Raw genomic sequence first — 27,641 nt, forward strand, 5'->3', positions numbered from 1 at the left:
GCAGGTAACAACCTATTTTGCCAATCTTGGAGGCATCCCAGCATCAGTCCACTAAGGCACTCTAGCTTCTCCCTCTGCCAGTCCCTTTTGCAAGCAATGCTGCTGCAGTGATCCCTGAGAGCAACCCCTGTGTCACACAAAAGCAAGGACTCTCTCCACACCCCACACCCACAGGCTTTGAGGTAAATAAATAGAGAAGTCGTTGGCTAGCCAAGTCTGACACTTAAAATTCATCTCTTAACAGGACTGTGCTCACGTGAATGACATTTTAAAGCTACGTAATCCCTGGCAAAACAAGTTAATTCTTTACCTTGAGGTAAGTAACTGTAAGTGCAGCATCCTACCAGAGGTATGGCACAGACTGATCTCGCCTTGGAACAAGGAGTGGCAGCCAACACCCCCTTCCTCAAGGTGTGAAAAACCTTGCCATGCTTCATCAAGGGCTCCAGCATCTTTTGTCTAGTAAGACCTTTTAATGAAATAGGACACATTAGGACTAATTTTGTATGGGAAGCAGTGTTGAAACACTAACACCCAAAAGTCACAAATAAGGCATTTCAAAGGTCAGGTGGGAGACTTTCCAGCATCCCACTGCAACCTCTCTGGTTGCACAACAGGCCCTTGAAACCAATCCTTTCTCCAGCAAAGACAGAGCCTGAGGGCTGTGGGGCAGCTGAATTGATTTCATGAAGAGTTTGACCCCAAAAGGAGGCGTCTGCATGAGATGAGTGAGTCACTTCATTTCAATAATGGGTGAAACCATTAACTGAAGGCACACAGTTTGCTTGTTGGGGCAGGCTTCCTATGCTCTAACCAGGAGTGGTCTCACTGCTGCTCTGTTTACTGAACTCCTTCAATTAAGTACTTTGTTTCCCTCATCCATAATGACAATGGTTTCTGCATGTTAAATATATTCAGAAAGGAGGTTGCTCTGGGTTTCGCATTTGCAAATTGGAGTAGCTTTCTCCTCTACACAGTTGGTAGGAGAAACCCTAGCCAAGGAATGGCTAAGAAACTTCTCACTGAAGGAGAGATTCTCAACTACTTTGTTTAACATAGTAGGAAATAATTTGGGTTAAAAAGCACATTCAGCATCAACTAAAGTTGCTTGCACATTCTGGAGCAATGAATGAAAGCAAACTGAATGCATTTCATACCAGTCAAATGTAATTGCCAGGTCTTCTATTCATCCTGGGTATTTCGGTGGATTCCAGCATTGCCAAAGCCCTGAACAAGAACATCCTTTAACTGCAGAGCTGCTGCAGCAGTTGCATCTCGAGCTCTGCCTCCCACACCTTCACTCTCGGTTAGAGGAACTCCCCTTAGGGAGAGAAAGCGCTCACTTCTTTCTTCACACCACGTTTCATCTTGGCCCCACTACAGAGACCACCTACAGGGATGCCAGTTATCATCAGCTGCATTATGCTGAACGGGTATTTGTGGGAGCACTCAGTGGGAACCACATCTTAGGCAGCCTCATGGGCAGCTCTCCACCCAGCCACCCGCTTACGGCACCGGCCCGCTCCGCTCACCGCCCAATGGCAGCAGCAGCAGCAAGTTACCTGGCAGACTCGTGTGGAAAACTGGGAGCAGAGTGTTTACCATATTTTTAGTTGCATTTAATTGCAAATTAGCAGTTGGAAATCAGGAGGGGTGAGGGAGGTGTGAGCTGCCAGCTGTCTGCAGAGGAGTTTGGGAACCTCTGGTGCTCCATGGCTGTAGCTGTGCGGGGTGAAGCGCCTGCACGCTTGGGGCTTGCTGTGGCTGGAATATTTACATTTCAAGCCATCTGGTGGTGCAAGAGCCAGAGGCCACACACTTCTTTGGCAGGACATCCTAGGGAACACCTGTATTTCAGGTGCTATGAAGGCAGCAAGGGGCCATATTATTTACTGGCCAGCAGCGCTGATGATTTTAGACTGTGGTATCCTGGGCCTTGCAGAAGCTGGCTGCTCTCAATGCACCAAAGAGGTTCACTTAAACAGATAAACTTATTGATTAGGAAATTGTTTACCTTGTAATTGTCAGCTTTTTACTTTTCAGTGCACATGGGAAAAATTACATTTTCAATTCACATCAATTTTACTTTCAGCAGGGCAAAACCATGGAAACAAGGACTTCAGAGTGCTGCCAAGCCTGTTGGACATACATCTGTAGAGCACCAGGGAAATACTGGAGCGTCCAAAGCACACAAATCCCCAGACTGCATCAGTCTGCATTAGTCCTTGTAAGAGATTTGTTATAAAGTTTTCCTTTCTTACCTACAGAAGCAGACCCAATGCAATGGCAGCTGAAAAACTCCACACTTTAAATCTAACAACTTATTTTCATAATATCCCTGTGGGTAGTGGTGGTGCAAACAGCCTGGATGTACTCACAGAAAACCTGAATGCCCTAGTACGATCCCATAAAGACCATGGTGGAAATAAAAAGCCTTAAAAATCAGGTGTCTCTCATGCAAGTTTAGTGCTCAGACCAGAACACCACAGTTTTCTTCTCCTCTTTCTTTTCCCTGGATCCCCCAAGAGCCTTTTTCTGCCCCAGCCACAACAGTGATGCAATGGGAACCCGCAGCTTGCTGTGTCTCACAGCACCCTGACAACACAACAGCAGCACCTACACATTACAACACCACTTATGAGAGATGCACACACATGTAGATTTTGAAAATGTGTGACATCCCTATTACTGTTCCAAGAATTCCTCCCCAGGAGCCTTGATGTTGCACACTGGTGTCAGCTGGCCCAGCTCCACAAGAACCAGGTGCCCCAGGAACAGGCTTCGCCCCGGGGACACATCTTAGAGCCCTGACTCAATTTAAGCATGAATTTGAGTCAGTGGAAACTTGTCTGAGGAAGAACTGAGTAAAAACCACAGGGTGAGAGTAAAACAAGCAATGAAGATCCAGAGGAATTAGTAATAAAAGCTGCAATCCTGGCTGCAGCAGGGGCTGTCATGGAAAAGGGGCTGGAAAAGATCAACTGTGGGCATCATGGAAAAGATGCAAGTCAGTAAAACTGAAAATGGTTTAAGATGAGGCCCAACATCAGCAGCATAGATATGATGGCTGCCAATCCCCATCAAAATGGCATCAAAATCCAATACAAAGAGCCCAGCCAGAGCACAGGGATAGGGATTAGCAGTAGGGAAGGACTGAAATTCACTGCTCTTCAGTAAATTATCAGATAGCAGCAGTTGAGTAAAAGAGGTGGTGAGTTTGGTACCTACATATCTACCTTTAATCCCTGCTTCAGATCAAGTCTAGTAGTGGTCTCTGACAAAGGCTATTTTCTAAAATTAAATTACACAAACTAAGCACAACTTACTGTATTTACAGACACAGCCAACAAACTCTGCATTTCAACTTCACTAATACGATGATGTCCTAAAAGCAAAGCACCATGGAATTTGAAGGCTCTGGAGATGTTCTTTGTGAGTTGCTTTAAGTCTGGTTAATATATACCTTTAATTTCTTCCCCAGACTTACTTTTTGTAAAATCCAAACATAACCAAGAAAGAAGAGAGTACTCAAAGATCAACAAACACGTGGAAAAATTTGTCCCAGAGGGAACATGAAAGCCATCTGCCTGAGACTCCCTCTGTACTCATCCCACAGATGTGAACAGCGAGAGATGCGTGCTCTGGTGGCAGAAAAAGAGTGGCAAACCCTGGTCCTGTTGGCATCAAAGAAACTGCACATCCAGCTGGGCAGAGAGCTGGTTTTGCCAGGAGCAATTCGCCCCGAGGCTAGCCAAGACTTTATCGGCTGGAAAGTCCCAGTCATGAGTGCTAGCTGCAAGGGGCAAAGGAAAAAAAAGCAACAGGGAAAGATCAGGCAGGACAAGCCTGAACATGTTCAGTTTGTCCTTCCTACGTTACAATTATATCCTCATTCCTCAGAGCAAAAGGCAGTTCAAAGACACAATAAATCCCTTTCTAGTCTTACGCTTCTCAGGAACGTCATGGAAACGGAACTGAAGTGGTTCCCAGAGATAAGGTGACAAAGTAAAATTAAACCCTTCCCTACAGCAACACTTTGGTAAAATATCAGCAGAGAAATAGAAGTACCATTCAGACACAGCTATGGCATTCATCTGAGGAAACGGGACTGACCACAGAGGTTTCAAACTGATCAATTTAATGTACTGCTCCTCACACTCTGCAGCTCTTCCTTTCTTTGTGTTGCCTCTAAGGCTCATGCTAATTTCATTTCATGGGCTGGATTTTATTGTCAGGAAATGTAATTCCCTTTTGGGGTACATCTTAATAAATGCTTCAGTTTAGGTCCCAAGAAATTTGGGCTAAAGCACTGTAGACCAAGGATGGCTTTGGAGCAGGCAAAGCCTGAGTGACCAGTTAAAGCAGCCACCAAACAGGAGATTTTTCAAAGCTTTTTCTTTCATCCCTTCAGGCCAATGGAGGGGACAAAGAAAAGAGAGAGAGCTGAAAGACAAGGCAGAAAGAACACTCAAGATGGAGCTGGGAGGTGTCCAAGGGTGTTCCCACTCTGTGCTGTGTCCCTCACAAACCAAACAAAGCAAAACCAAAGGCACAAGGAATAATGATGCCACAGGGACCAATTAAGTGGCAAGGGGAAAATAATTGGATCTTCAACTAAAATCATGTGCTAAACAGCCCTAGACAGCAAAACATTAGATGGCTGCAAATGTAGACATGGATGGAACAGACAGAAACAAAAGGCTCCATCATCTAGTACCAAACCACACAGAAGCTGTCCAGCACTTGTGCTGAAAGGTTATGATTAAGTGAAATAACAGTGGCTTTAAAAATTATTTTTTAATCTGCTTAACACCAAGACTTTGATAGAGTATGGAAATCACCCTGTCCATCATCCCAGCTCTCATTGCTGACATACATTCATGTCACTGTTACAAGCTACAGCCTGGCACAGGACAGACACCTTTTTTACCATAATTGGGCTGCATCAGATTTTAATTACCCTATTGAAAAGCCATAAATATTTCAGACTGAGTCATTTCGGGTACACTGGATTTTTTCCTGCCTTTCACAACGTCAGGGAATTTCTTTCCACCCTGCAGCCCTCAGGAAAGGGGCACATGGCTGAAGGAGTCAGCGGTCATGAATAATCAGGGAGGGACTTCTCCAGAACAGGGCACCAATGTGAAGAAGTCTTTCTTCTGGGGCGACATTTGCATGACTGAGGGGTGACATAATAATTCCACAAACAAAAAAGGCTTTATACCCACATGGTGGCTTTCGAAACTTCCCTGCACTGGCTTAGTCCTTCCCTTCTGTACACCAGCATCACATTTTGGGGGCAGGAATTTAAGCCCCATCTCTGCAGCCATGGCTTTATCTCATTCTTTCTGGCTAACGCAATCCCACAGCTCACATAAGCAATGCCATTTTACGGGGCATAGCATTTCACTAAAGTGCTGAAGGATTTATTTCTGCTCTGGTATGAAGGAATAAGAGGGAGGCAGAGCCCAGGGTGAGAGACCTGTTTGGGTAAGAGAAACATCAATTTACAGGTGGAGTTGAGGCCAGTGCCTGGACACCAGCTTGCAGTGATGGAGCAGCAAGAAAAGGCAGAAACAGTATTGCTAGAGAGTGAAAAAGAAGCAGCATGCCAAGACCATGCCCTCAACCCCCTTTCCAAAAAAAAAAAAAAAAAGAAAAAAAGAAAACAACCCTAGCCCCGTTAGACACTTGGGAGCTCCTGAAAGAGCTACACTGAAAAGGAGGTGCTGAAGTGCAGCCAGAGGAGCTGCATGCCAGGGCACATCCTTGTGAAGGACTGTGTGTGCCGCCAGGGCACCAAACTGGTGCTGGAAACGGAGCCAGGGTGTAAACACATGGTGCAGATGATCAGACTGAGGCAGAGCTATTGTTTCCCTTCCAGCATGGGCTGTTTGCCAGACATGGACCTCTGCTGAGAGATAACCGAAACACATTTGAAATTCTGGAGAAAACCCTTTGTTTTGGGGGTAGCTTGTTTTTAAGGAGAGGGCTGAGCAGTGATCTAAGGAGTCAGAATCAGCTAGTTCAGACACCCCCCACCCCAAAAAAGCATCTGGGGGTTTTCAGAGCGGTGAAGCAGGCGCTGCAGGAAGGCTGGATGCTGGACCAAGCCCAGCCTCCCAAGCCTAAGGGGATTCGCTCACGCTGCCGGGAGCGGGGAAGCCGTTTCTCACCAGGATAGGAAGTCGAGTGCTTGGCAACAAGGGAGGCAGCTCTCCCACAACTCTGGTTACGCAAACAGCTGCCTTCTGCTGGGTTTCAACATGCTTCACTGCTCCAAAAATAATTTCCTGCTTGATTTGATAGCATTAGCAGGAGCAGGGAGCGCAGTGTGAGCGGTTGTGCCGCGGCACACTGGCTGCAGGTAGCCACTGGGCTCCTGCAAAAGCCCCAATTCCTGATTTTGGCAGAGGGACCTGATTGCGCAGGAGGGAAGGTGAGCAGGGCGATAGCATAAGCCTTCTCTTCCTCTCTGAGGGGCTTTGACACAAGCCTGGACAAAAGTACCTGTCACCTTTGTCCTTTCAGGCCCCTTTTCCAGAGCTGACATTTCCCAGTCCCTACAGCTTGTATCACTCATGGCCTGTAACCAACACTCAGCAGCCAAGCAGGGATCAATGCCAACATAAAGTTCAACGACAAAGTCGCTGCTCGCTGGGTGATTAGGGGAGCTGTGCTGCTCCTGGGCAGAGTTGCTGGTGTTCTCCCACAGCACAAGCAGCAAAAAGCTGCTATCTTGCCTTCTTGCATTCCCCAGTGGGTGACTTTGTGTCTGCTTTGGAGGTTGCTGGAATAATACCAGTCCAGGCCAGTGCTTTGGGAACAGCAGCACTTGCCATTCCTAGCTGGACTGGAATTTGGATATCAAATTTTGCCCTAAGGTGCATCTGGTTTCCTGTTCCCTATTCCCAGCCCATTGATCTGCATGCCCCTTCCTCAGGGCCTGCCTTGGGGGGACTCCTCCAGAGGCCTTCATCAGATTTGGAAACCTTGAGTAGCGCAGAGAGTTCAAGATTCCAAGGGCCAGCTCATCAGCACCACATTCCATGGCCTGTGCCACACCAGCAGCACAGCACACCAACCTTCCCAGCTCATGGTCTTACACAGGGGTCAGCTGGTACCTTCTAGCTGAAGTGCAAGTCATGTTCAGCAAAGAGATGAAGCAGCAAACTAAAACTCAACTCACTCATTAAAACAGCAGCTGCAGGCTTCAGGGGTGGAGAGCACAACCACAAAAATCAGCGTATTTTAAGGTAATCCTCTTATACTTTGAAAGCAAAATTGTGCAATGGCACATGTTTATGCTTATACCTTTTAAACCCAAAGAGATCATGAGGAATGATTCCACCTGCCCTGCACCACACTAGTCTTACCAACCTTGTTTTCCAGAGCCATTCTTTGAGCCACACAATGTTTTATGAAAGATGTCCCCTGGCCATGACTAGAAAAGTAAAATGGGTGATGAACACACCACTGCTTTTGGGGAGCTCCAACAGAAACTAACCTTGGAAGGTAAAGCCATCAAAAGAGAGGAAGGGTCTCCTCAGCTATCCTGCATAGGACATAACTGCAGGATGACACCCCAGCTTTCACACACAAGACAAAATTTGCATCTAAGCAGACCCAAATCGCAGCTGGGGCCTCTCCTATCACTGCCACAATAAAAGGGAATAACCCTGCAAAGAGGGTGACTCCTCAGCTGCTAGAGGACCTGAGCTGGGCAGCAGGACAGGACTGGTGGGAAGAGTGTACAGTCTGGTTTCTGTGCTCAACTGACCCATGTCTGCAGCAGCTGCTGCTCCCACAGCCCCGGGGAGTGCAGATAAGCAGCAGTTCAGCTTTTCCAGACATAGCTCAATCCCTGTTTACAGCCTCTGGGCTTGTCTTTTCAAAAGAAGGAGCTAGGTGTCTATTCTTGCAGGAAACCAGGTGTGTAAACAGTTCAATTAATATACCCAGCAAACCGTGCTCTAGCACAGCAAAGAGGGCTAGTGGAGACAAGCCAAGAGCACAGGAGCCAAAGAAGGAAAATACTTTTAAAGAATATGCCTAATTAGAGATGGGCCTGGGCCAAAAGTTCATATTTGAACACCTGGAATAGCCCAGGGGAGCAGAACGGTAACCTGAACCCAGATCCACATTTTGTAATTCTCTCCTCTCCCAGATGAAGTAAAACCCAGCCTCAAACCCAACCCACAGTTGGAGCTACAGGTTTCCAAAAGCCAGAGTCTGGAGATTTGGCTTTCTACTTTCAGCCTGGTTTTGGCCAAGTCATTGTGCTCAGCTGCTGGTGCCTGTGTTCCTCTCACCCCACAGCACCCAGTGCCCTGCTGTGGGCCCACCATGCTCCACTCAAGAGCTGGCTCTTGTCCTCTGGCATCCCCATCTGCTCCAGAAGCCACAGCATCCTCAGCACTGTGACCAAGCCCAGCTTGTCTCTGCACTCCCTTCTCCCTGCCCTCACAGGAACAGCTCCTGTCAAAGCAAGAAGCCTGCCCTAACTCAAAGCCCAGTGGTTCCACTCTCAATGCCTGTGAGACAAATATTGGCAGCAACCCCCATTTTTGTGCCAAATCCCCAGATTTAGGGCTTGTTTTGAAGGGTACAACCACCATGACAGGGAAAGCCCCCCCATGCCCTTTATGAATGCTTGCAGAAGAAGCAGACTCCCTTTTCTCCCCTGCAGCTCAGTTTTCAAGAACAGACAACTAAACTTCTCCCACACCTTATCAACTCTTTTGCCTTTAGATTTTCTTTCTAGCAGAATCACATTTGACAAAGAAAGGTCAGCCTGATCCCCATAAAATCACCCTGTCACAGGCACGTCATGCATTTCAGACAGCTTGCAAGGCTGACTAAACATTTACTTTTGGATGGCTCTCTTCCAAAGTCCAGAAATAGATCCCAGTTCCCAGTAAAAGAGTGCCTGAGTGTGCCATCAGATGGCTTCACTGCCCTGCCAGAGCGTGCCACTTGCATTCCTGCACTTTCCCCCTCACTGGGTGCCACCACTGAGCTCCCTGCACATCCTCCAGGGAGAGGTGAGGCCTTATCTCCCAGCTGGATTATTCCTGGTAGGTCTTTGTCACTCCTTTTTCCATCATCTGACCTTGGGTCCTGTTAGGCTGAGGTAAGTGACTAATGCACAGGGCTCTGGATTGCTTTTCCCAGTGGGCACCCAGCCCCTCACCAGCATAGCTGGAGAAGAACAAATAGCATTTGCTCACACTGGATGCTGCAATACTCAAGGAAGAGTTTGTGTTCTGAAAAACCTTTACACAATTCAGCTCCACTGCTATTCAGAGCAGTTTTGCACCTTGAATGTACTCTTGTAGCTATTGCAATCTTCATCTCCAAGAAATTAAAAAAACCCTAAAAAAAATACTAATCTGACTGTCTACAAAAGTACAGGGAAAAAAATTATATAATCCTTCAAGGGCTAAGAGCCTCTGCCTGCAAAGTGCTTGCCACACAGCACCTGAGCAAAATCAAAATGATGCAACTTTTGTTAGGGTGTACAGATTACAATCAGGCAATTACACATCCCAGACCGTGTAATCACATGCAATGAGAACACACGTGGGTGTAGGGTGAGGTGTGAGCCTGGTGTCACCAACCACAGCCTCCTCCGGTTACCAAAAGGAGTCATTCAACAAATGCTTTAAAAATTTCTTTTCTAAACATCGCTAGATTCAGAAGAAGGCCTCTTTCTGTCATGAAAAGGAATTCCTGAAAGACTGGGAAACCACCAGGACTGCACTGGAAAACATTAGCCGGAAGAATTGATCTATCATCTGTCTCATATCCAACTGTGTCCGGACAGTTGGAAAGGGAAGAGGGGAAAAACCCATCACACAAGACAGAATCTGTTATACAGCTTTATATCAGAAAAAAAACCTCTCCAAGCTTCTGTAGGAAGTAAGTTTAAACATCTGATGCATGAACATCCTCAGCTTTAATAACCATTACTGTCTTTCATCTCCCCTTTTTTAAAAGTCTCAGAACAGCATTTAAGACTCGGGCCTCCTGTAAGCATTGCTCAGATGCTCCCCAGATGGCTTTTCCAAGGGGATTTCTAATTATTCAGGGTCTTTTAAAGGCATATCCTGCAGGAATCTTTTAGGTTTCTGGGGCTTTCCTTCCTTCCTCTACAAATTTCTTTACCCGGAGCTTGATTTAAAACCAAACTCAAAGGAAACACAATGACTTCAGTATGTCTCAGATCACATACCCCGGGGTAAAAGATAATTGAACCAAATCCCATAAAAATGGTGCAGATTTCAAAGGGATTCACAGTGAAGTTTTGTAAAGATGTAATTAGACCAAAAGTTTTAGCTGAGAATATAATGGAATAAAGGAACATTTAGTGAGACTGAGAAAGTTAATACTGCATATAGACCACAATGGATTGGATATGCAATCCCCTCTCCTCTAAGAAAAATAAATTAAAATCGAAGCAACAGTTGCTGTAATAGCAGCTAAACAAGGAAACCTCTGATTCTCAAAAACTCTCTCAGTTTTCAGATCCTGAACTACCTTAAATGGATTGCACATCCAAAAGCCCTGAATTCCTATCTGCTGAAAATCCACTTTAGACAGTGCCAAGTGGGAGATGAAGAAAATCACAGTAATTTCTGGAAAGGCTGGCAACTGCTTCTGCATAAGAGGGCAGCTGGAGAGCAGAGCCAAACCCCCTACATGATGATAAAGCAAAGCAAATAATTTCAATGAACATATAAGGCTTTTGTCTCTCTCAGGCCATCCAAGCAATAGCTAACAACAAGACATGCTACTCTTCCAAATCTGCTGCTGCATATCCCCCCAAGTGGGATACAACCCCATAAGAGGTTGTTTTGCCACCTGCAGCTGCTGACTGGGCAAACAGGGAGTGTTTCAGTGTGTCCTATGGCACAGACACCCTGCTAGCTCAACACAGGGTGCACTAATGGACTTACACCATGGTGTCTGGCCCCTCAGATCCCACCATGAGTGTCTCCCTCCTCTTGGGATCAGCATGTTTGTTTGCCAGCAGTGCTTATGGTAATTTCCTGCACTGCTCGGCACAGCACAGGGCTCAGCACAAGCAGTCAGGAGCTTGTGATATGAATGCTGAGGAGAACATTTGATAGAATCACAGAATGACTTGGGCTGGAAAAGGCCTTAAAGATCACCTATTTCCAAACCCTTGCCATGGGCAGGGGCACATCCTACTAGATCAGGTTGCTCAGAGCTCCATCCAACCTGGCCTTGAACACCTCCAGGGATGGAGCACCCACAATGCCTCTGCCAGTGTCTCACCATTCTCACAGTAAAAAGAGTTTATTTCTAATATCTAACCTAAAGCCATTACCTCTTCTCCTGTCACTACATGTCCTAGTAAAAAGCCCCCCTCCATCTTTCATATAGACCCCCTTTATGTAGTGGAAGGTGCTTTAAAGTCTCCCCAGACTCCTCTCTTCTCTAGGCTGAAAACCAACAAGTCTCTCAGCTGTCTTCATAGCAGAGGTGCTACCTCCCTTGTGGCCCTCCTCTGGATTCCTCCAATTCCTTCAACATCCTTCTTATGCTTGGGTCTCCAGAGCTGGATGCAGGTCTCCAGGTGCTCTTGAGAGTGGAGTAGAGGGGCAGAATCCTCTCCCTCAACCCGCTTGCCACACTGCTCTTGATGCAGCCCAGGACACAGTGAGCCTCTTGGGCTGCAAGTGCACATTGCTGGGCCATGCTGAGCTTTGCCTTCTAGAGCAGAAGGTTCTTTCTTCCAGCACCTGCTTTTGCCTTCTTGGCTCTGACTTGGGCAGTGTGGCTGGGACACTTGCCAGTGAAGACCGAGGCAAAAACATCATCCATACCTCAGCCTTCTCCATATCCCATGGAACCAGGTCTCCTATTTCCTTCTGGAGAGGGCCTATATTTTCCACCATCATCCTCTTATCAACCACATGCCTATAGAAGCTCTTCCTATTGCTCTTGATGTCATTGGTCAGATTTAATTCTGTCTGGGCTTTTGTTTTCCTAACCTGATCCCTGGCTACTTAGATGATCTTTCTGTATTCCTCCCAGGCTAACTGTCCTTGCTTCCACCCTCAGAAGGCTTCCCTCAGACATCCTCTGAGATTTTCCAGGAGCTGCTTGTTCATCCATGCATTTTTGCCTGCCAACTTTGTTGGGATACATCTCTCCTAAGCTTAGAGGAGGTGATCTTTGAATATCAACCAGTTTGCTCAGACCCCTCTTCCCCCCAGGGCTTTATCCCATGGCACTTTACCAAGCAGATCCCTGAAGTGGCCAAAGTCTATTCTCCTGAAGCCCAGGGCAGGCAGGTTGCTCTGCACCCTCCTTGCACTGAGGTTCTCAACTCCACCATTCCATGGTCACTGCAGCCAAGGCTGTGCCTGAGCTTCACCTTCCCCATCAGTCTGCTAAGAACAAGGTCCAGCATAACACCTCTCCTCACTGGCTCCTGTATGCCTTGGAGCGGGAAGTTCTCTCCCCTCCTGCATTGCTTATGATCAGTTTTGTTGTCCCTCCCAGGACCGGAGCTTCTGAACACGAGATCACTCTTATCTGAATAGAGGACGCCATTTGCTCTGTCACCAGCTGGATGGCCTACAGCAGACCCAGACTATAAAGTCACTTGTCCTGTCCTCCCTTAGTCCTGACCCGTAAATCCTTGGTGCTCTCTTCATCCATCCCCAGGCAGAGCTCCATGCAGCTGCTCACTGACAGGACTCTGAGGAGCACCAAGAAGTTTCTGATGCTGGAAATACCTTCTCGCTTGGCTGCACCATCCCATGGTTTGTGAAGGAGACAAGCCCCAACGAGTGAGTGCCTGGAGATGGCCATTCAGAAACTCTTTTGCCCTCTGGCCACATCCACTGCCCAGATGCTTGACACACCTTTGGCTCTGCCGGTGTGGCTGTGAGCAGGGTTTCATAAGGAGACCAAGAGCCAACAAAAGCTCTGGATGGGGCCACAGAAGCTGCTGTAGTTCATGAGAAGGTCACACCCAGTCCATTTCATTCTAAACACCCCATTCAAGCAGTCTGCCCTTCAGCCTGGCCCATAAGTGAACTGGCACCTTGTGACAATGGGGTGTTGTCCCTCTCCAGCCACCCAGCAGCAAGAAAAGCATCAGGAATGGCATAAAAGCCTTACAAAGTCTTACAAAAAGGCTACTTTTCCACCCATCCTTTACAGCAGGCATATTTCAGGCAGGAGAAAACCAGGAAAGCAGCAGTAGGTGTGCTGTCCCTTCTTCCCTTGTGGTAAATGAAGGTCTATTTTGGAAACACTCCTTCCTTGCAGCCCAAGCCCCTTGGTGCCCTAATCTTACTGCCCCCGGTGACACAATACATCTAAAATCTGTCTGTCTCCTGCAGAGATTCACTTCTCATCTCCCTAACTCCAGGAGTCTTAACTCCTCCCAGCCCACCCTTCACATGCCACATCCGCACATTTCCGTTCATCCTGACCTTCCCTCCCTCCCTTGTCTGATAGTCCTTCCCACACAAGCACCACATCCTTCCTGCCCTGGCCTCGCCACAAAGCTGGGCTTGTTCATTGAAGCAGATCAGAATGAAACATAAGCATGACCCTTTGAATCAAAAGGATTAGGAGAAGTAAAGGAGAGGGCTGGTCACTTGAATATGCACAAACACAAAGGGAGGAAGGTAGGGCCACCTCAGGTTGCCCTGGAGGTCCCTCTGCTAGGTCTTGCTGGGCTCAGCCTCTTGGACTCTTCTATGAAAAAAACTCCCTAACCTGGCACTGACTCTTTACAAACAACTAAGAAAGATGGGGGGGAAAAAAAGTAAAAAAGAAAAAAGAGAAACAAGCCCCCCAGAATGGGGTGGTAATTGGGCTTACAAAGACTCTGCCTGCCGAGGGCACCAGGGGATGAAAAAGAGAATACATCCAGGAAAAGCAGGATGTATTCCCTCAAGGTAATAGATATATTTGCATAAGCATACCTTGTGATAGAGAAAGTCTGCATCCCAAAGGCTGTATGATCTAAATAGCAATATTATAAATGTATTGGATGAGGGAAGGAAACACTATCTCATTGCCCTGTATTATGCATGAGAAACAGCAGTGCAGAGGGATGGGATAACTTACTCTCATCACGGGAAAATCACAGCAGAGCCAAGTCCCAAATCCCAATTCAGGGACTTAACTACAAGCTATTCTGTACCTTCTATTTTCTGTTAACAAAGAAAACAGTATTTTCCTGGATTTCAATTCCCAGTGATATTGCCGGATTTGCTGCCCAGTCATGAAATAGTCCAGGAGTGGAAGGAGCAGATGAAGCTCTAGTGAGTCATGAGCAGACACTGCCTCATTGTGCAACCTGGGCTGTGAGGGTCATGTTCAGCCCTCCAACTTGACTTCTGCTAGCAAGGCCAGACCTAAAATACCTTGTGCCTTTTCATAAAATTCCCATTTTGGTTTCATTGTGGGTTTGTTGCCCCCACTTTTTACTTATTCCTTGGGGCTGTTAAGCCAGGCTTAACAAGAAAAATCAGCCACCACCTCACAGCCTACATGGGACTCAGTTAACAACAGACCAGGCAGGGCTGTGCACTGCACAGGCACCCAGGGCGCATCAGGGGAGGGGAGCAGTGTTCAAACATCCATAATTGTTCAGCAGAGCTGACTCCACAAACACACACACGCTTTTGATTGCGATCTGGCGACCACGCACACCGAGCGGGGTTTCGCTCGCCCGCCGCCCCCTCACTTTCTGACTCCAGGCATGGGGTGCGAGGCAGGGCAGCCTCCCCCAGTGCACAGGCATGATGAAAGCTGGAAAAGGCAGCAGGGAAATTTCCTTGGCTCCCCTGGAGATATCCTTCTCCCTCTGCCTTTTATTTTCTATCTGCCTGTTTGTTTGGATAACTGCTGTCAGCCCATGGAGGAAAACCAGGCAAATCCTGCCAGGAGTCCCTCTTCCCATGGCTCTGGTGCAAGTCAATCTCCAGCAGCCTCCAAACCTCAGCTCTCTGTAAGCAGCACAAGCCAGTCACAGGAGAAAGCTCTGGGTATTTTTTTTTTTTTCCTAAAATGCATTTTCACCATGGTTACTTTGGGAAAATGAAGCAGCAAACCTCTAAAGGTAGAGATGCCTGGGAGGTAGGAGGGTGCTATGGGGAAAAGGGGCAGGTGGCCATCCCCTGTGAGCTGCCACAGCCTCACTCACAGCCCTCCCAACATAATCCCTGCAGAAGGCTAAGTGGGAATGGTGGTTTTGAAGGAAAATGGAGAGCACACCTGATAAGGCTGAGGAAGGGGCTGCCAACATCCCCCCATTAGCTCAACCCAACCTAGCCCTCCTTGAGGGCAGCCACAAGGTACGGGCTCTCCCTCCCAGGAGCTGCTGGCTCCTGCCCTAAACCCCACTCTTCCTCCCTTGGGAAAGGGCCCCACCTACGGGTGAAGGACCAAGGAGGAGCTCTTGGCTCCATCATCACACCTCCCTCCACTGGAGCTCAGGCCAGGGAGAGCCAGAAGAGCCAGGTTTGCTGAAGATAAGCCAAGTGGGAACAAGGGCACCTTTGCAGTGACAGCCTCATCTTCCAGTGGTACATAGCAGAAAGCTAGGGCACCCAAACTTAAAAATTGGTGGCCTAGATGTGGGAGGCAGGTTAGAGGTTTGCAGGAAGGAAGAGCTGGGGAAGAGCTCAGTGCAGACCTAACTGTTGTATGAATGCAGCATAGACAGAAAACTACTCCGAACCTGCATCCTGGTGGCTTTTGGTAAGTTCACAATCCAGCATCAAACTCCAGGACCTTGGCCACAGGTACAGTGTGCTGATGGCCAGAAATGTGTCCTGGGACTTGGGGGTCAAGCAAGAAAAAGCTTAGGAAGCAGATGGTTCCCTGAGCTGCTTCAGGACTGCTTCATGAGGAGGTAAAGGATGCTGTAGAACCACCTGTGTCTCTCTGTCAACCACAGAGTCTGAACAGCAAGTTTAGGTGTAGTTGTCTCCCCTGCAGATGTCTAAGATTAGTTGAACTCCACCCAAAGTGCACTGAGGCATTTCTTAGGTTCAAGAATAGGTTAAACAAGTTATCAGAACTAGAAACTTCTGGTGCTGGGAATAGAGGACAGAAGTGCCCTAAACCTGACTTCTTCAACAAGTTGTTGAAGGATAATATCCATGATCCTCTATCACAGAATTTACAGATAAACTTTGGGGCCACGTCTTCCAAATTAAGACAGCTGCCATGCAGAGTAAGTAATAAGAAAAAACCCTTAGACTCTGTTTTGTTTTTTCAGAGAAGGCCACAGCTGAGGGCATCTGCACCTCTCCCAAGCCATCAGCTCCTTGACAAACAGCCCATTTCCTCTTCTGTCCCCATTCCTGCCATGGCCCCACAGAGCTCAACCAGCAGTGACAGACCACGCTGCAGATTATGGATGACTTGCCTGCTGGCAAGCAGACTCCACCTCCCTTTCTCCCAAGTGCCTTGACACAAAGGACAAAGCAATGCCTGTACAAGCGTCACCAGTCCTTGCTGCTTGGCTGAGCAGCATCATCCCAGGCAGAGAAACATCAGAGTTTTTGCTGGAAGGGAGCAGGAGCAGCTCCCAGAAGCAGAATGCCCTGCTTTGTCCTGAAATGGAGCACAACCCTTTCACCCCTTGCCATGCTCCCACCCACCTTCCCAGCTCCCAACCTTCAGTCCTTTCAACACCCACAGTTTTTCCACTCTGCCACGAAGCCATGAGAAATTCCCTGCCAGAGGACTTTGTTCAAATGGGTTTTTGAAAAAAAAAAAAAAAAAAAAAAAAAGCAATTCCCTACTCCAGGCAAACAAGCTCCTTCTTTTCCCTATGAGGAAGAGGGATAATAGCAGAGCCAGGGGGAAAAAAATCCCAACAAACTATCCCCAAAGCCTGCTGTAATCAAAAGAATAATTGCTCCAGGAGATGTAAGCCTACAGCTGAGTCACTAAAATGAAGAAATTTCTCTGTGTCCATAGAAAGCAAACAATTCTTGGGTGATGCAGCAGAGATGCTCTGCAGCCTTGTTAGAAGAAAAAAGCAGCCAAATGTAATTAATCATAGTCCCAGAAGAAAGGATGAAATCTCTGTAATTAACTACCTAGACTCATCTTTCCGCTTTTGAAAACTAATCCAGCTGCCTACTTCCACCTTTCACCCACAGGGCTGCCACAGAAGTCTGCTGCAAGCACCAAATCACCTCCCTTTAGGGGTGCACTCACCTGCAGCAAGCGGCCCCACGAGAACCTCTGCAGAGTGCAAACAGAGCTCCTTTTCTTAGTCCCCTTTTGTGGATGAACTCTTAGGGAGTCTGCATTCCCCAAGAACCTGTGTAGCCCTCAGCTGAACTACAGGAGTTCTTTTCAAGCTGAAGGAATTTTATATCCACAGTCCTGACCCAACCGATCAATTACCAGAAAACGGTAATTAAAAAAAAAACAACCAAACAAAAAACCATGCAAACAGAAAACACTTTCCAAATTGTTAAATGGTTACAACTGCTTGTGTTAATAACTTGGCTTATACTTCATCCTCAGGTGGTGAAATTTGCCTGACCAGCAAAGTTTTGGAAAACAAGGGGGGAAATGTGGCACTTCAAAGAGAAGAAGAGGAAGGGCTGGAGCTGGCAGTTACAGTTTAACAGCAGAGGTCGGGATCTAACATCCAAAAAATCCTATGCAAATCAGAACAAGACATTCAACTTCCTCGGGGCTCCCTTAATAAATAAGGGTTGACAAATATTATTCCAACAATGAAAACAATAACAGACCAGTTCTTTAGGTCAAATACATCAATGGTAAATACAACACAGAAGAATAATACCAAAATGACATCAGCTGAGGAACTGAGAGTGATTTCTACTCCCTCTCTTGTATACACAGCACTGCTAACATATGAATAAGGCTGTCAACAACACATGGGGGATGCTGGCCAGCTTTGTGGTAAGGGAAAGCAAAGAACACAGAGTGGACAGAAATCTCCAGCTTTGTTCTTCCATGACACAGCAGAAATGCTTTTTCAATGGAAGGTGATTGGGTCATTCTTCTGGGGAAAAAAAAAAAAAAAGGAAGTGATGACGCAGCTCCAAATACAGCTGGAGCCTTCCTGTACAAATGTGGGAAAGAGGGAGGGAGGATGAGCAGCCAGGCTGTGGGGCACAGCAGCAAGGCCAGGGAGCCTGGGCCATGTCCCTGGGGCAGCACCCGCTCCTTTCTGCGGCAGGCACAGCCGGAGGGGATGGCGATGGCACAGAGCTCGGGGCTGTCCGTGGCACAGAGCTGCTCTCAGCTGAATTCCTGCTCTCCACCGGTGCCAAAACACTTAAAGCCCGGTGGATTGTTCCTCTAATCTTTGCACTGAAATCTGGCAGAGGAGCTAAGCGCAGTGGGGTTTGGCCGCAGCAAACCTTGGTACCAAACCCCCAGAGCAGCTTCCTAAGCTTGCAGCTGCTCTTTATCACATCCTATCAACCTCTGTGCACATCGGGGTGCTGCCAGCACGGTACAGCTCATCCCGTGCGAATAGAAATTCCTGTTGTCCTCCCAGGAGGATGCAGAGATGCTCAGGGAGCAGAGCAGGCGCTGCTTTCCCCAGCCCTGCCCTGGGAGTGCAGAGCAGCCCCAAATGCCGGGCAGGAGCAGCGGGCTGAAGCCGCCCTCCGCAGGACGCGAGGGAAACCAACCAGCCCTGCTGGGGAAAGCCAAGAGCTGCTCGCTCCTTTTCCACGGGCAGCTGTCGCACTCGCCCATAATTAGGGACAAGGTTCACTTTTCTCAGCGTTGTGCTGCAGACACAAAGTTTAAGGTCCAGAAGCTTTCAAAGTGAGCAAGTGTGGAAGCCTCCCGTTGTCTGACAGCACCTGACGTGCAAAAGCTAGGCTGCCTTCCAGTCAATGTCCCTGACTAATTAAATGACACAGGAGATTCCCTCCCCTGCCTCCTTTCTATAAACCTGTGACCGATGCACACACTGGAAAGTGAAATCCCATAAATTTTTGCTAGATAGCAACGTTGCTTCCATGTTAATGTTTAAATATGGGCATATAACCAAAACTGAGAACTGAGGTAACCTTTACTTTCAGTTAACACATAAAGGTCTACAATCACTGTATTTGGTTAAAAACAATACTTATTAAAGTAATGATCAAATGCTGATCAGTTAATATTATCTATGTCTCCAATTTTAATTTTATGTAACCATGTAATAACTACAAAATGAATCCTCCTGATCAGTTTTGTGTCACTTGGCCAACACTGCCAAGGTACAGCAGCCAACAGGTTTTAGGGCTGCTGCCTAAGGTTACAAGGTTACAGCATTGTCCTCAACCTATGAAAGGATTTCACACCCTAAATTGCATCACTGCAGCGCCTGAATGCACAGTGGGATTCAGAGAACAACACACGACACTCCACATCATAATCCACTGTGCCCCGTGCAAAACACCCAGGAGATGCAGGACCATGCACAGTCCACAGAGCTTACAGCACTGGGACGAGGATGGGAGTGATTTTTACCCTCTATCCTATGCTGTAGAGTTATTTTAACCAGAGTCTGCAGAGGCAAGCATCCATAGTAAAGAGAAGCAGAACAAAACAAAAATCTGAATGTCCACCAGGGGCTTTTTTCCCCCACCAGAGCAATGCTGGGGAATCCTCCAAGGAGATTACAGCCACATGCACTTCACTGCCTGCAAAATTCTCTGACACACCAAACCTTTTGAGCATTTATTTCCTTCTGCAGAATGTAAGAGAAGGTGGCAGCCTGCTATGATGTGCCAGGCTGTGGAGAGCCAACATGGAATTGTCAGGTGTCTGCTTCATCTTGCTGTGACAGGGTTGGACCCCCTCACTCTCTTCCCCCACTGTCCCAAGCTTGCCTTCCCCTTTCCCATAGTCTTGCCCTATATTGAGCATGTCCCAAAGACACCATTTTCTCCACAAGTTTCATGTTGCTCCTGATTTCCATTTCTCAGTTGTACAATATCATTTATTAAAAGCTCTTTCAGCACTCTCAGCTCCAAAGACAAGACAATCAGCAGAAAGACAAAATCCACTTCTCAATCTATTTTGTTTTAAAATGTACTTAAGTAGGCAGAAGGTGAGATTTTCAACAAGATCTCCTTGAAAACAGTGGCAGTACTCTTTGTAGCAGCACGGAAAGCAAAATGTTGAGTTCTGGTACGGTCCTCTACTGCCACCAGGAGTAAGACAGCATCAAAAGCTCTAGGGCAGCAGAATATCCCTTAGCAGCTCCCTCTGTGATTGCAACAAAATCAGCACCAAACAAATTCACTCACCCGAATTTGGTGGAGAGAACACCTCCCACGACAGAGCCAGTAATGATGCCCACTCCAAAGCAAAAGCCCAGCTTCCCCAAAGCACCAGCACGTTGGGAAGGAGTGGTCACATCTGTAATAACCTTCTGAGCACCTGCAGGGGGGAAAAATATCAAACCACACGGTTTGAGCAGATGCCCCAGCACTTCCCATGGTTTTATTGCTAAGCCATTAAGAGGTTTTTGGGGTTTTGCTTTGTTTTTGGGGGTTTTTTGTTTGTTTGTTTTGTTGGGGTTTTGTTTGTTTTTATTTGGGGTTTCCTTTTTTTTTACCAATTAAAACTTTTCTGGGATGGTTTCTGGCCAGAGGCAATTTCCCCAGCTTTTAATTTTCATACTTTGCATGGAAGAGGGCCTCCAAATAAGCACTGTCAATCTCCTCTGGGAGCCCCATAGTCCATCAGTTTTGAACACAACAGCCCCAGCAATCATGAGAAACAGAACCATTCAAACCACTCAAATAATCCCCTTCACAAGTGACAGGAAGCATTATCAACTTGATTCCTCTTGCATGAGTTACATGGACTTCTAGTATCTGAAGTTTATGTCTTTCACATGAAAAATATAGGAAACATCAGCCAAAACAGAACAGCTTGGTTGGTAATGGAAGGTATTTTTGTAATAATGTTTAATTTTTACCAGTATGTTCATTTTAGCAGGAGAAAGGGAAAAGATTTTGTGTAAAATATCCTGGTTGCAAGATGGCAGCTGGAAAGTCTGGGGTAACTCTGCTGCCAGCAAGTGACTTGCACCCATGATGGCCTGGATGATCAAGGCCAAACAATTCCCTCAAGATTCTACAGGAAGGTGGGCCTGGAACTCAGACTAATCAGCACTGCTTTCCACCTGCTGCTTCATGTTCCCACCATTTCACCCCTGAGGACCATCCCATGCTCCTCCTGCCTTCCTTCATGCTGTTGGACCTGGTGACTTCCCCTAAAACAAGCCAGAAGTGGGGGGAATCAGGCAGGAAAAGCAATTTGGAAAGCTACACATCCCTGACTGACCTTACCTGGTATCCCATGCATGAACACTCCTGGCAGCCTGGAGAGGAAGAGGAGGGGGATGTTGGTGGAGAGGGACATAAGCAGGAAGAAGAAGCTTCCAGATGCACAGGAGAGAATTAAGGCTGCTCGGGCACCAAATTGATCTGCAAACCTGGTACAGAAATGGCACAAGGTTGTCAGTTTTCTCTGTAGGTTAAAAAAAAAAAAGAAAATAAAAGACTGCTCAACAGTAAATCAGTTTTGCTCCTATTTAAGGGGAAAAAACAACACCACAACTAAACACACTAACAAACAACCACAAACTCCCCAGGCCCCAAAACACAAACAGGAAAAACCCCAGTCAGATCAGGTTTTGACCCAGCTCCAACTCTTTGCTGTAATTCAACTCCAAGAATCTTAAAAAGCTTAAGTTGGACAAAGTCTGAGAGTACCAGAACAGGTACTGAGCAACAGGGTCTAAGATGACCATAAAACAGGCCTTAGAGTTTCTTGTTACAATTCCTTCCTCCTTCCCTTTATTTAAGCTGCATATTACAGTTAGCAGATGAATATTACCTTGCATAGCAATTAGTTGTGTTTACACTAAGAGGAACAACCCCCTAAAAATGCCAGGGTTAGTATACAAACAGAGCTAAGCTTAAGTAATTAAAAAGTTTTGTGTTGAGGGAGAGGCACAGGTCAAAACTTTGCTGTTTACATGTAAGCCAGGACAGTTTACATTTGCTGTTCATAACCTAAAGACCACAAATCATTACATTGTTGGTGTGGGGAGTGGGGATTTTTTTGTTTTGTTGCTTAAAAGTAAACACAGTGCTTTATCTTTTCATATCTGTTTAGGAGCATCAAGCAAGAGCACAAAAAAACTGAGCTAAGAAACACATTCTCTCTTTTCCCCTTTCTTCCTCTTTTCTATTTAATCTGTTCCTACACTGACATCAAAGCAGTCTCATGTCTAGAAAACTCCTTTTTATCTCAAACCTATATTGTAAATTTTGGCTTCAATCTGGCAAAGGACACCTTTGGTCCCAGTCAGATTTTGCCATTTTCCTTCCCTTCAGCAGTGACTCTGGATATTAGTGAATGACATGCAGGGAGGAGAACCAGATTTCAGATGGCACCAGATCCAGGACAGAAATACTACTCTAGGTTTGTGTATTAATAGGAAAAGCCTATTAATTAAAAGTGGGCCCTTTGCACCATCTCCATTCTTAAAAATGCATTTTCTGCCAAGCAGTGCTGTAGAATCAAATGTTGCTGTTATTTATTTGAAAATGTGTCCAAGGGCTGAGATCAGATCCACAAAGTGCCACACTCCATGTACCAGAGGATCCTGTAGAGCTCCAATCTATGTCAGCCAGAAAGTAAATTTCCTGCAGGTAAACTGAAGCAGCCTACAGCAGCTCCCTATCCATTTATTAATTTGCTGATTAGTAGCAGGATCAAGAAGAGAAGTTACATTTTCTCTGTCCCATTTTAGTTTTCTGTCACTGAATTACACATATCTTTCAGGGTTTTATTTTTCTTGGTCTTTAGGAACGTATTCTCCCACCACTCAATTTTTTTAGAGCTATTTGCATTTCATGAGGAACAGGAGAGTCTGTTCCATTGGGTAAAGAGGCAGAAAGCCCAAATATTTTCCACTCTTTTCTTATTTTGATAGCTTGAGTCTATAGATATTCTTAACAGATTCTCAGAAGTTCTTAAAGGTCCATGCAAGTCTAAATTTGTATTCAACATGGATGCAGATTGATTCAGCTGGTGAAATGACACCACCTTCACTTACTGTAATTGACAGCTCTACTTGCCATCAATAAATACCCTCCTTTTTTTTTGTTTTGTTTCCTAGTCACAGGATTTCTAAGGTTACACGTGGCTATAAAACATTTGCAGAATTAAGCTGTTAGGACCTGGGCTCTGAGGACTCTGGTGGTTTAAGCCCATTCCCAGGATATTATTACACTTAAATGTGTGTCATTAAAATGTAGCTAAGTTAATATAAAGGCTGCTTCTATGCTGCAGTATTTCTAATAATAGCATTTATTTTTCCCTTGCTCATTATGAAATCCTCAAACATTTCAACAGGACCACAAACCAGAATGAAATGATTTTTATGAAAGCATAAAAAATGCCTGGCCTTTTTCAGCTATATAAAGGGTCATGAGAATAATTCTCACTTACCTTCCAAAAATGTAACCTCCCACGAGCTGGAGGACACCAAAGATGGTCTGGAGATAGCCAAACCCCACTGAATCCAAACCTAGGCTCTTTGCCAAGTACTAAAAATGAAGAAAAAAAAAAAAAACACCACAAAAACCAAATAAATGGAAAAGAATCAGGCTATATTTATGAATAAACATCTTAATATCTGTGTGGAGAGGATCATAGCTCCAAACAACCACTTCCTTCAGTTCCCCACCCCTACAGAGGAAATCTTCATTGGCCAGACACTGGCAGCTTAATAAAGACCAAATGTCTCTGTCCCACACCCTGAAGGGCAGGGACATGTGATCAAAACCATCAGTTTTGCACCAGCTGACAGGTTTGTATCACCATTTACCTTTGCAGTTCAACACAGCTGAATGTATTCAGCAACTGCTAAGGGGGATAAGGGAAGTTTTAAATGCCTTCTGCCTCCAGACCCTGCACCTGGAACAGCCCAGCCATCCTCTGGGAGATAAATACGGAAGAGTTCTGGAGCTGTTATTTAATCAACAAGCCAGAATCAATGAAAGTACAACATGAGCAAATATTGCCTTTACTAGATGGTACACCCACAGCCTGAGCTTGCAAAAAACACAGATGCATACCTTGAAGAGCCAATGGGCAGTTATTTCTGATTCATGTTATTGTTGTGTCATGCTTTTGTTTTGCCTGGAAGTGCAGGGAGACCTTATCTCTCTCCACAACTGCCTGAAAGGGATTGGTAGCCAGCTGGGGTCAGTCTCTGTTCACAAGTAACTAGCAATAGGACATGAGGAAATTACCTCAAGTAGTACCAGGGATGGTTTAGATTGGATATTGCAAAACATTTCTGCACTGAGAGGCTTGTCAAGCACTGGAGCAGAGTGCCCCAGGGAAGTGATGGAATCACCATTGCTGAAGGTATCTCAAAAATGTCTAGATGTGGCACTCGGGGACATGGTTTGGTGGTGGACTTGGCAGTGTTAGGTTTCTGATTGGATTCAATGATCTTAGGGGTATTTTTCAACCAAAAGTCCTCACTGATTCTCTAAAATCAGACCGAAGAGTCCAGTAAGTGAGAAGCAATGAATCCTACTGAACTGGTTAATGACACACTCAGAAAACCCCACCTTTGATCTGAAACCTCTGCTTCCTGGTAGCTGCTGGATGGGTCACTCTCACACTCCATGCCAGAAGACACAAACTACAGCAGCTTCACCCAGGGCCCTCAGGCCAGGAAAGGGCTCTGGGTGCTACTGCAGCCCAAGTAATAAATCAGCTTTTAGCAGCTGTACCCTGGACAGAGACACAGCCTGTTGGTTTGGTAAGAATACCAAGTATTCCTCTCAGTTTCAAGGATACCTTTCCTCTTTCCTGCTGAAGACTATCTTCTGGCTTTGCTGGAAAACCTGCATTGAAGGAAATGTGCTGTGGAGCAAGAGAACCCATACTCACAGGCATGAGTCCCATCTGCATGAAGAGAAAGGTCAGGTCTAGGGCTGCAATCACGTAGGCAACACGGATCACTTGCTGCCTTTTGGCCTCTCCCAGGGTCTCATTGCTCATTCCTGAGGCTTCTTCCTCACCTGCAGAGCTGGTTTTTGCATTCATGGTGCTCACAGAATGGCTTGTTGCAGGACGGGCTGGGAAATGACACGGAGGCACTCGCTAGCTGCGAATGTGAAGCGTAGATAAGGGGCACAAATTGTGTGCACAGTTCAAAGCTTAGTGCTGAGCCAGCATGCCACAGATCTAATGTTTCTTTCTTTCTTTTTTTCCTCTTCCCTTTGCTTGCTAGCCAGGCAGGATCAAAGTTAACCGTGCATCAATCCACGGATCTGGTTCTTCAGCCTTGTGGGCTCACTGCCCCAAGCGCCATCACAACAAAAATCAGCTGGAGCGTCCCAGCGAACTGAAAGTGAACATTGCCCCAAACAAGAGCATGTGATAAGCTCTTCAACTCTTTTAACTGCTTCACTTCCTTCACTTTTACTGCCCCTGGTGGCTCAGGAGAGATGACTGTTTTAATTCTTCATGAAAGGCACTTTGCTTTTATTTTTGGAGGTTGCAAGCGAAGCTTACAGCAGAACAACTATTTCCAATTCCAGTAGGTTTATACAGATTCTGGAACAAAGACAACTCTTGCATGTAGTCAGAGCCCCTCTCATCATCTTTTCCTAAGCCATTTTCCCTCCTTTCCAGGTGCTGCAAATTTACAGTAATTCTGAGCTAGCAAATGTTCACATGTGATTCCACTCAAACTACAGATTACCAGCCAACGTCAAAAACATTTTTAAAAAAGTATTAAATCCACACAAATCATGAGGCTGACTGCCAACTGGGAAATGAAATAAATAAGACTCTGGCCTTTGGGGGTTTTGTTGTTTGCTCGCTTGTTTACTTAAGGTTTTTATTTGTTTGTCTGCTTACTTATTTGCTTGGGGGTTTATTTGTTTGTTTTCTTACTCGTTGAAGCCTGGAAGTCTGGTTGAGGATTATCTTTCTTTTGAAGAGAAAAAGAAGATTCCAATGCTCTGACTTTGCAGAATTATAGGAATTTTAGAAGGAAGAGAACTGGAGAGCTCATTCACCCTGCTGCTGGAACACCTTGGTTCAGCTGTGGCTTTTTCTAGGCAAGCTTTGAAAATCTCAAAGAAAAGAGATTTGCTCCTTCTCCGAGTATGTGGGAAAGAAGTTTTTCCTACTGTCCGACCTGAATTTCTTGCACTGCAGCTTGACCATGTCACCCAGTCCCCTCTAACTTAGTAACACCTCAGCTTAGGAACAGAGTCTGGACTCACCACGAAGGCAGACACAGACACATCAACACAGAGACATACACAGATGTCTGCTGGCTTGGATCTGGAGGGGTTGTCAGAGCTCTAGGATTCCAGCCAAGCCTAGGGAGAGTGACCTGTGAGATCTCTGGGCACACCTTTTTGTTCAACATGTCACCACCAAGCCCTGGGATTTGCTGAAGGCTGCCAGGCTCTATGTCCTGGCAAAGGAGGGGGAAGTCCAAAGGTTACATCTTTCATCAGGGTTGGGTACCATATCACTGGAGATTGCACAGAAACAACCCTGCACAAACTCAGAGCATGAGTGGAAAAAGCACCTTTAAAAATTACTTTCCTACAGCAATACCAGCACTCAAGCAGATCCAACTGACAAGAATTTGAATCCAGAATTTGGATTTGTTACTGAGGAAGGACGATTACCCAGCACGTATCCCAACCCAGCAAAGGATCAGTGCTCGACATTTGGTTCATCTCAGAGCAAAACAATGGATTTGCCTGCACTTTGAATGTCCTTCAGCACAGTACCAACATCATCACTCCCTGGCTTGCACTGGATAGGCACAATGCACAAATTACCATTGAATAGAAGAGTCAAATTAATGACAGAATTCTGTTTATGGAGGTTTTGAGACAACCAAAAAGCGACTCATGCAAATGCAATGTACAACTGTGCTTACAGGAAACCTTGCTGCCCTGGACTTGGAAAGCATCAATAATTTGACTGGTGGGTTTGTCTCAGCAGCAACTGAAAACAGATCCCAGCAAGGCGACCAGGGCAGCAAAGACTTGCAGATGCAGCCACTCTCCACCAGACAGAGCCTTGTCCTGCCAGGGCATGCAGTGCAGACAGCTAGCCAGACACATGCTCTCCCTTGGATTTGGCTTCTTTTTACTGGCATTGACCAGGGAAGCGGAGTAAAAAACCACACAGTTTAATTTCCAGCCTCTGGGGCTAAAGGCACAGTTCTAAAAAGCAGGAAGCTAAACTTGGTGCCTGGTGTGGAGGTGTCTAAGGAGAATAAGCTGTGATCATCAGTTCCTGTACACCCCCACCCCTAGATGGTTTAGCACCCAAGACTGCTCCTTAGATCAGGCTGCAAGTAAGAAAATGCCCTGGGCCCAACTTGGTGATCCTCTTCTAGCAGTCATGTCCTTGGGCAGGATCATTTCTCTCCCATCCCAGCACTTTGACCCACACAGGACAAAGGTGGCAGTTTTAAGCCATCTTTACAAGCCAATGGCCAGGTCATGCCCACGCTGCCCTGGTGCCAGGGATGCAGGGATGAGCTGTATTCTCCAAACCTGGCCAAGATG

The 27,641-nt window shown here is 46.3% G+C and overlaps 1 protein-coding gene across 1 annotated transcript in view; it reads right to left on the reverse strand.

Annotated features, from left to right (window-relative positions):
* SLC67A1 (solute carrier family 67 member 1) overlaps nt 1–25,206 on the reverse strand; it is a 58,133-nt gene extending 32,927 nt beyond the window's left edge. The window contains exons 1-4 of the mRNA XM_054635478.2: nt 24,985–25,206; nt 23,527–23,624; nt 21,354–21,499; nt 20,304–20,436 (exon numbers count right to left, since the gene is read on the reverse strand). Coding sequence (XP_054491453.1) covers nt 20,304–20,436; nt 21,354–21,499; nt 23,527–23,624; nt 24,985–25,140 — 533 coding nt within the window. The 5' untranslated portion in view covers nt 25,141–25,206. The remainder of the gene's footprint in view (nt 1–20,303; nt 20,437–21,353; nt 21,500–23,526; nt 23,625–24,984) is intronic.
* Between the last annotated feature and the right edge of the window lie 2,435 nt (nt 25,207–27,641).

The sequence above is a fragment of the Agelaius phoeniceus genome, chromosome 6, assembly GCF_051311805.1.
Source record: "Agelaius phoeniceus isolate bAgePho1 chromosome 6, bAgePho1.hap1, whole genome shotgun sequence".
Lineage (NCBI taxonomy): Eukaryota > Metazoa > Chordata > Aves > Passeriformes > Icteridae > Agelaius > Agelaius phoeniceus.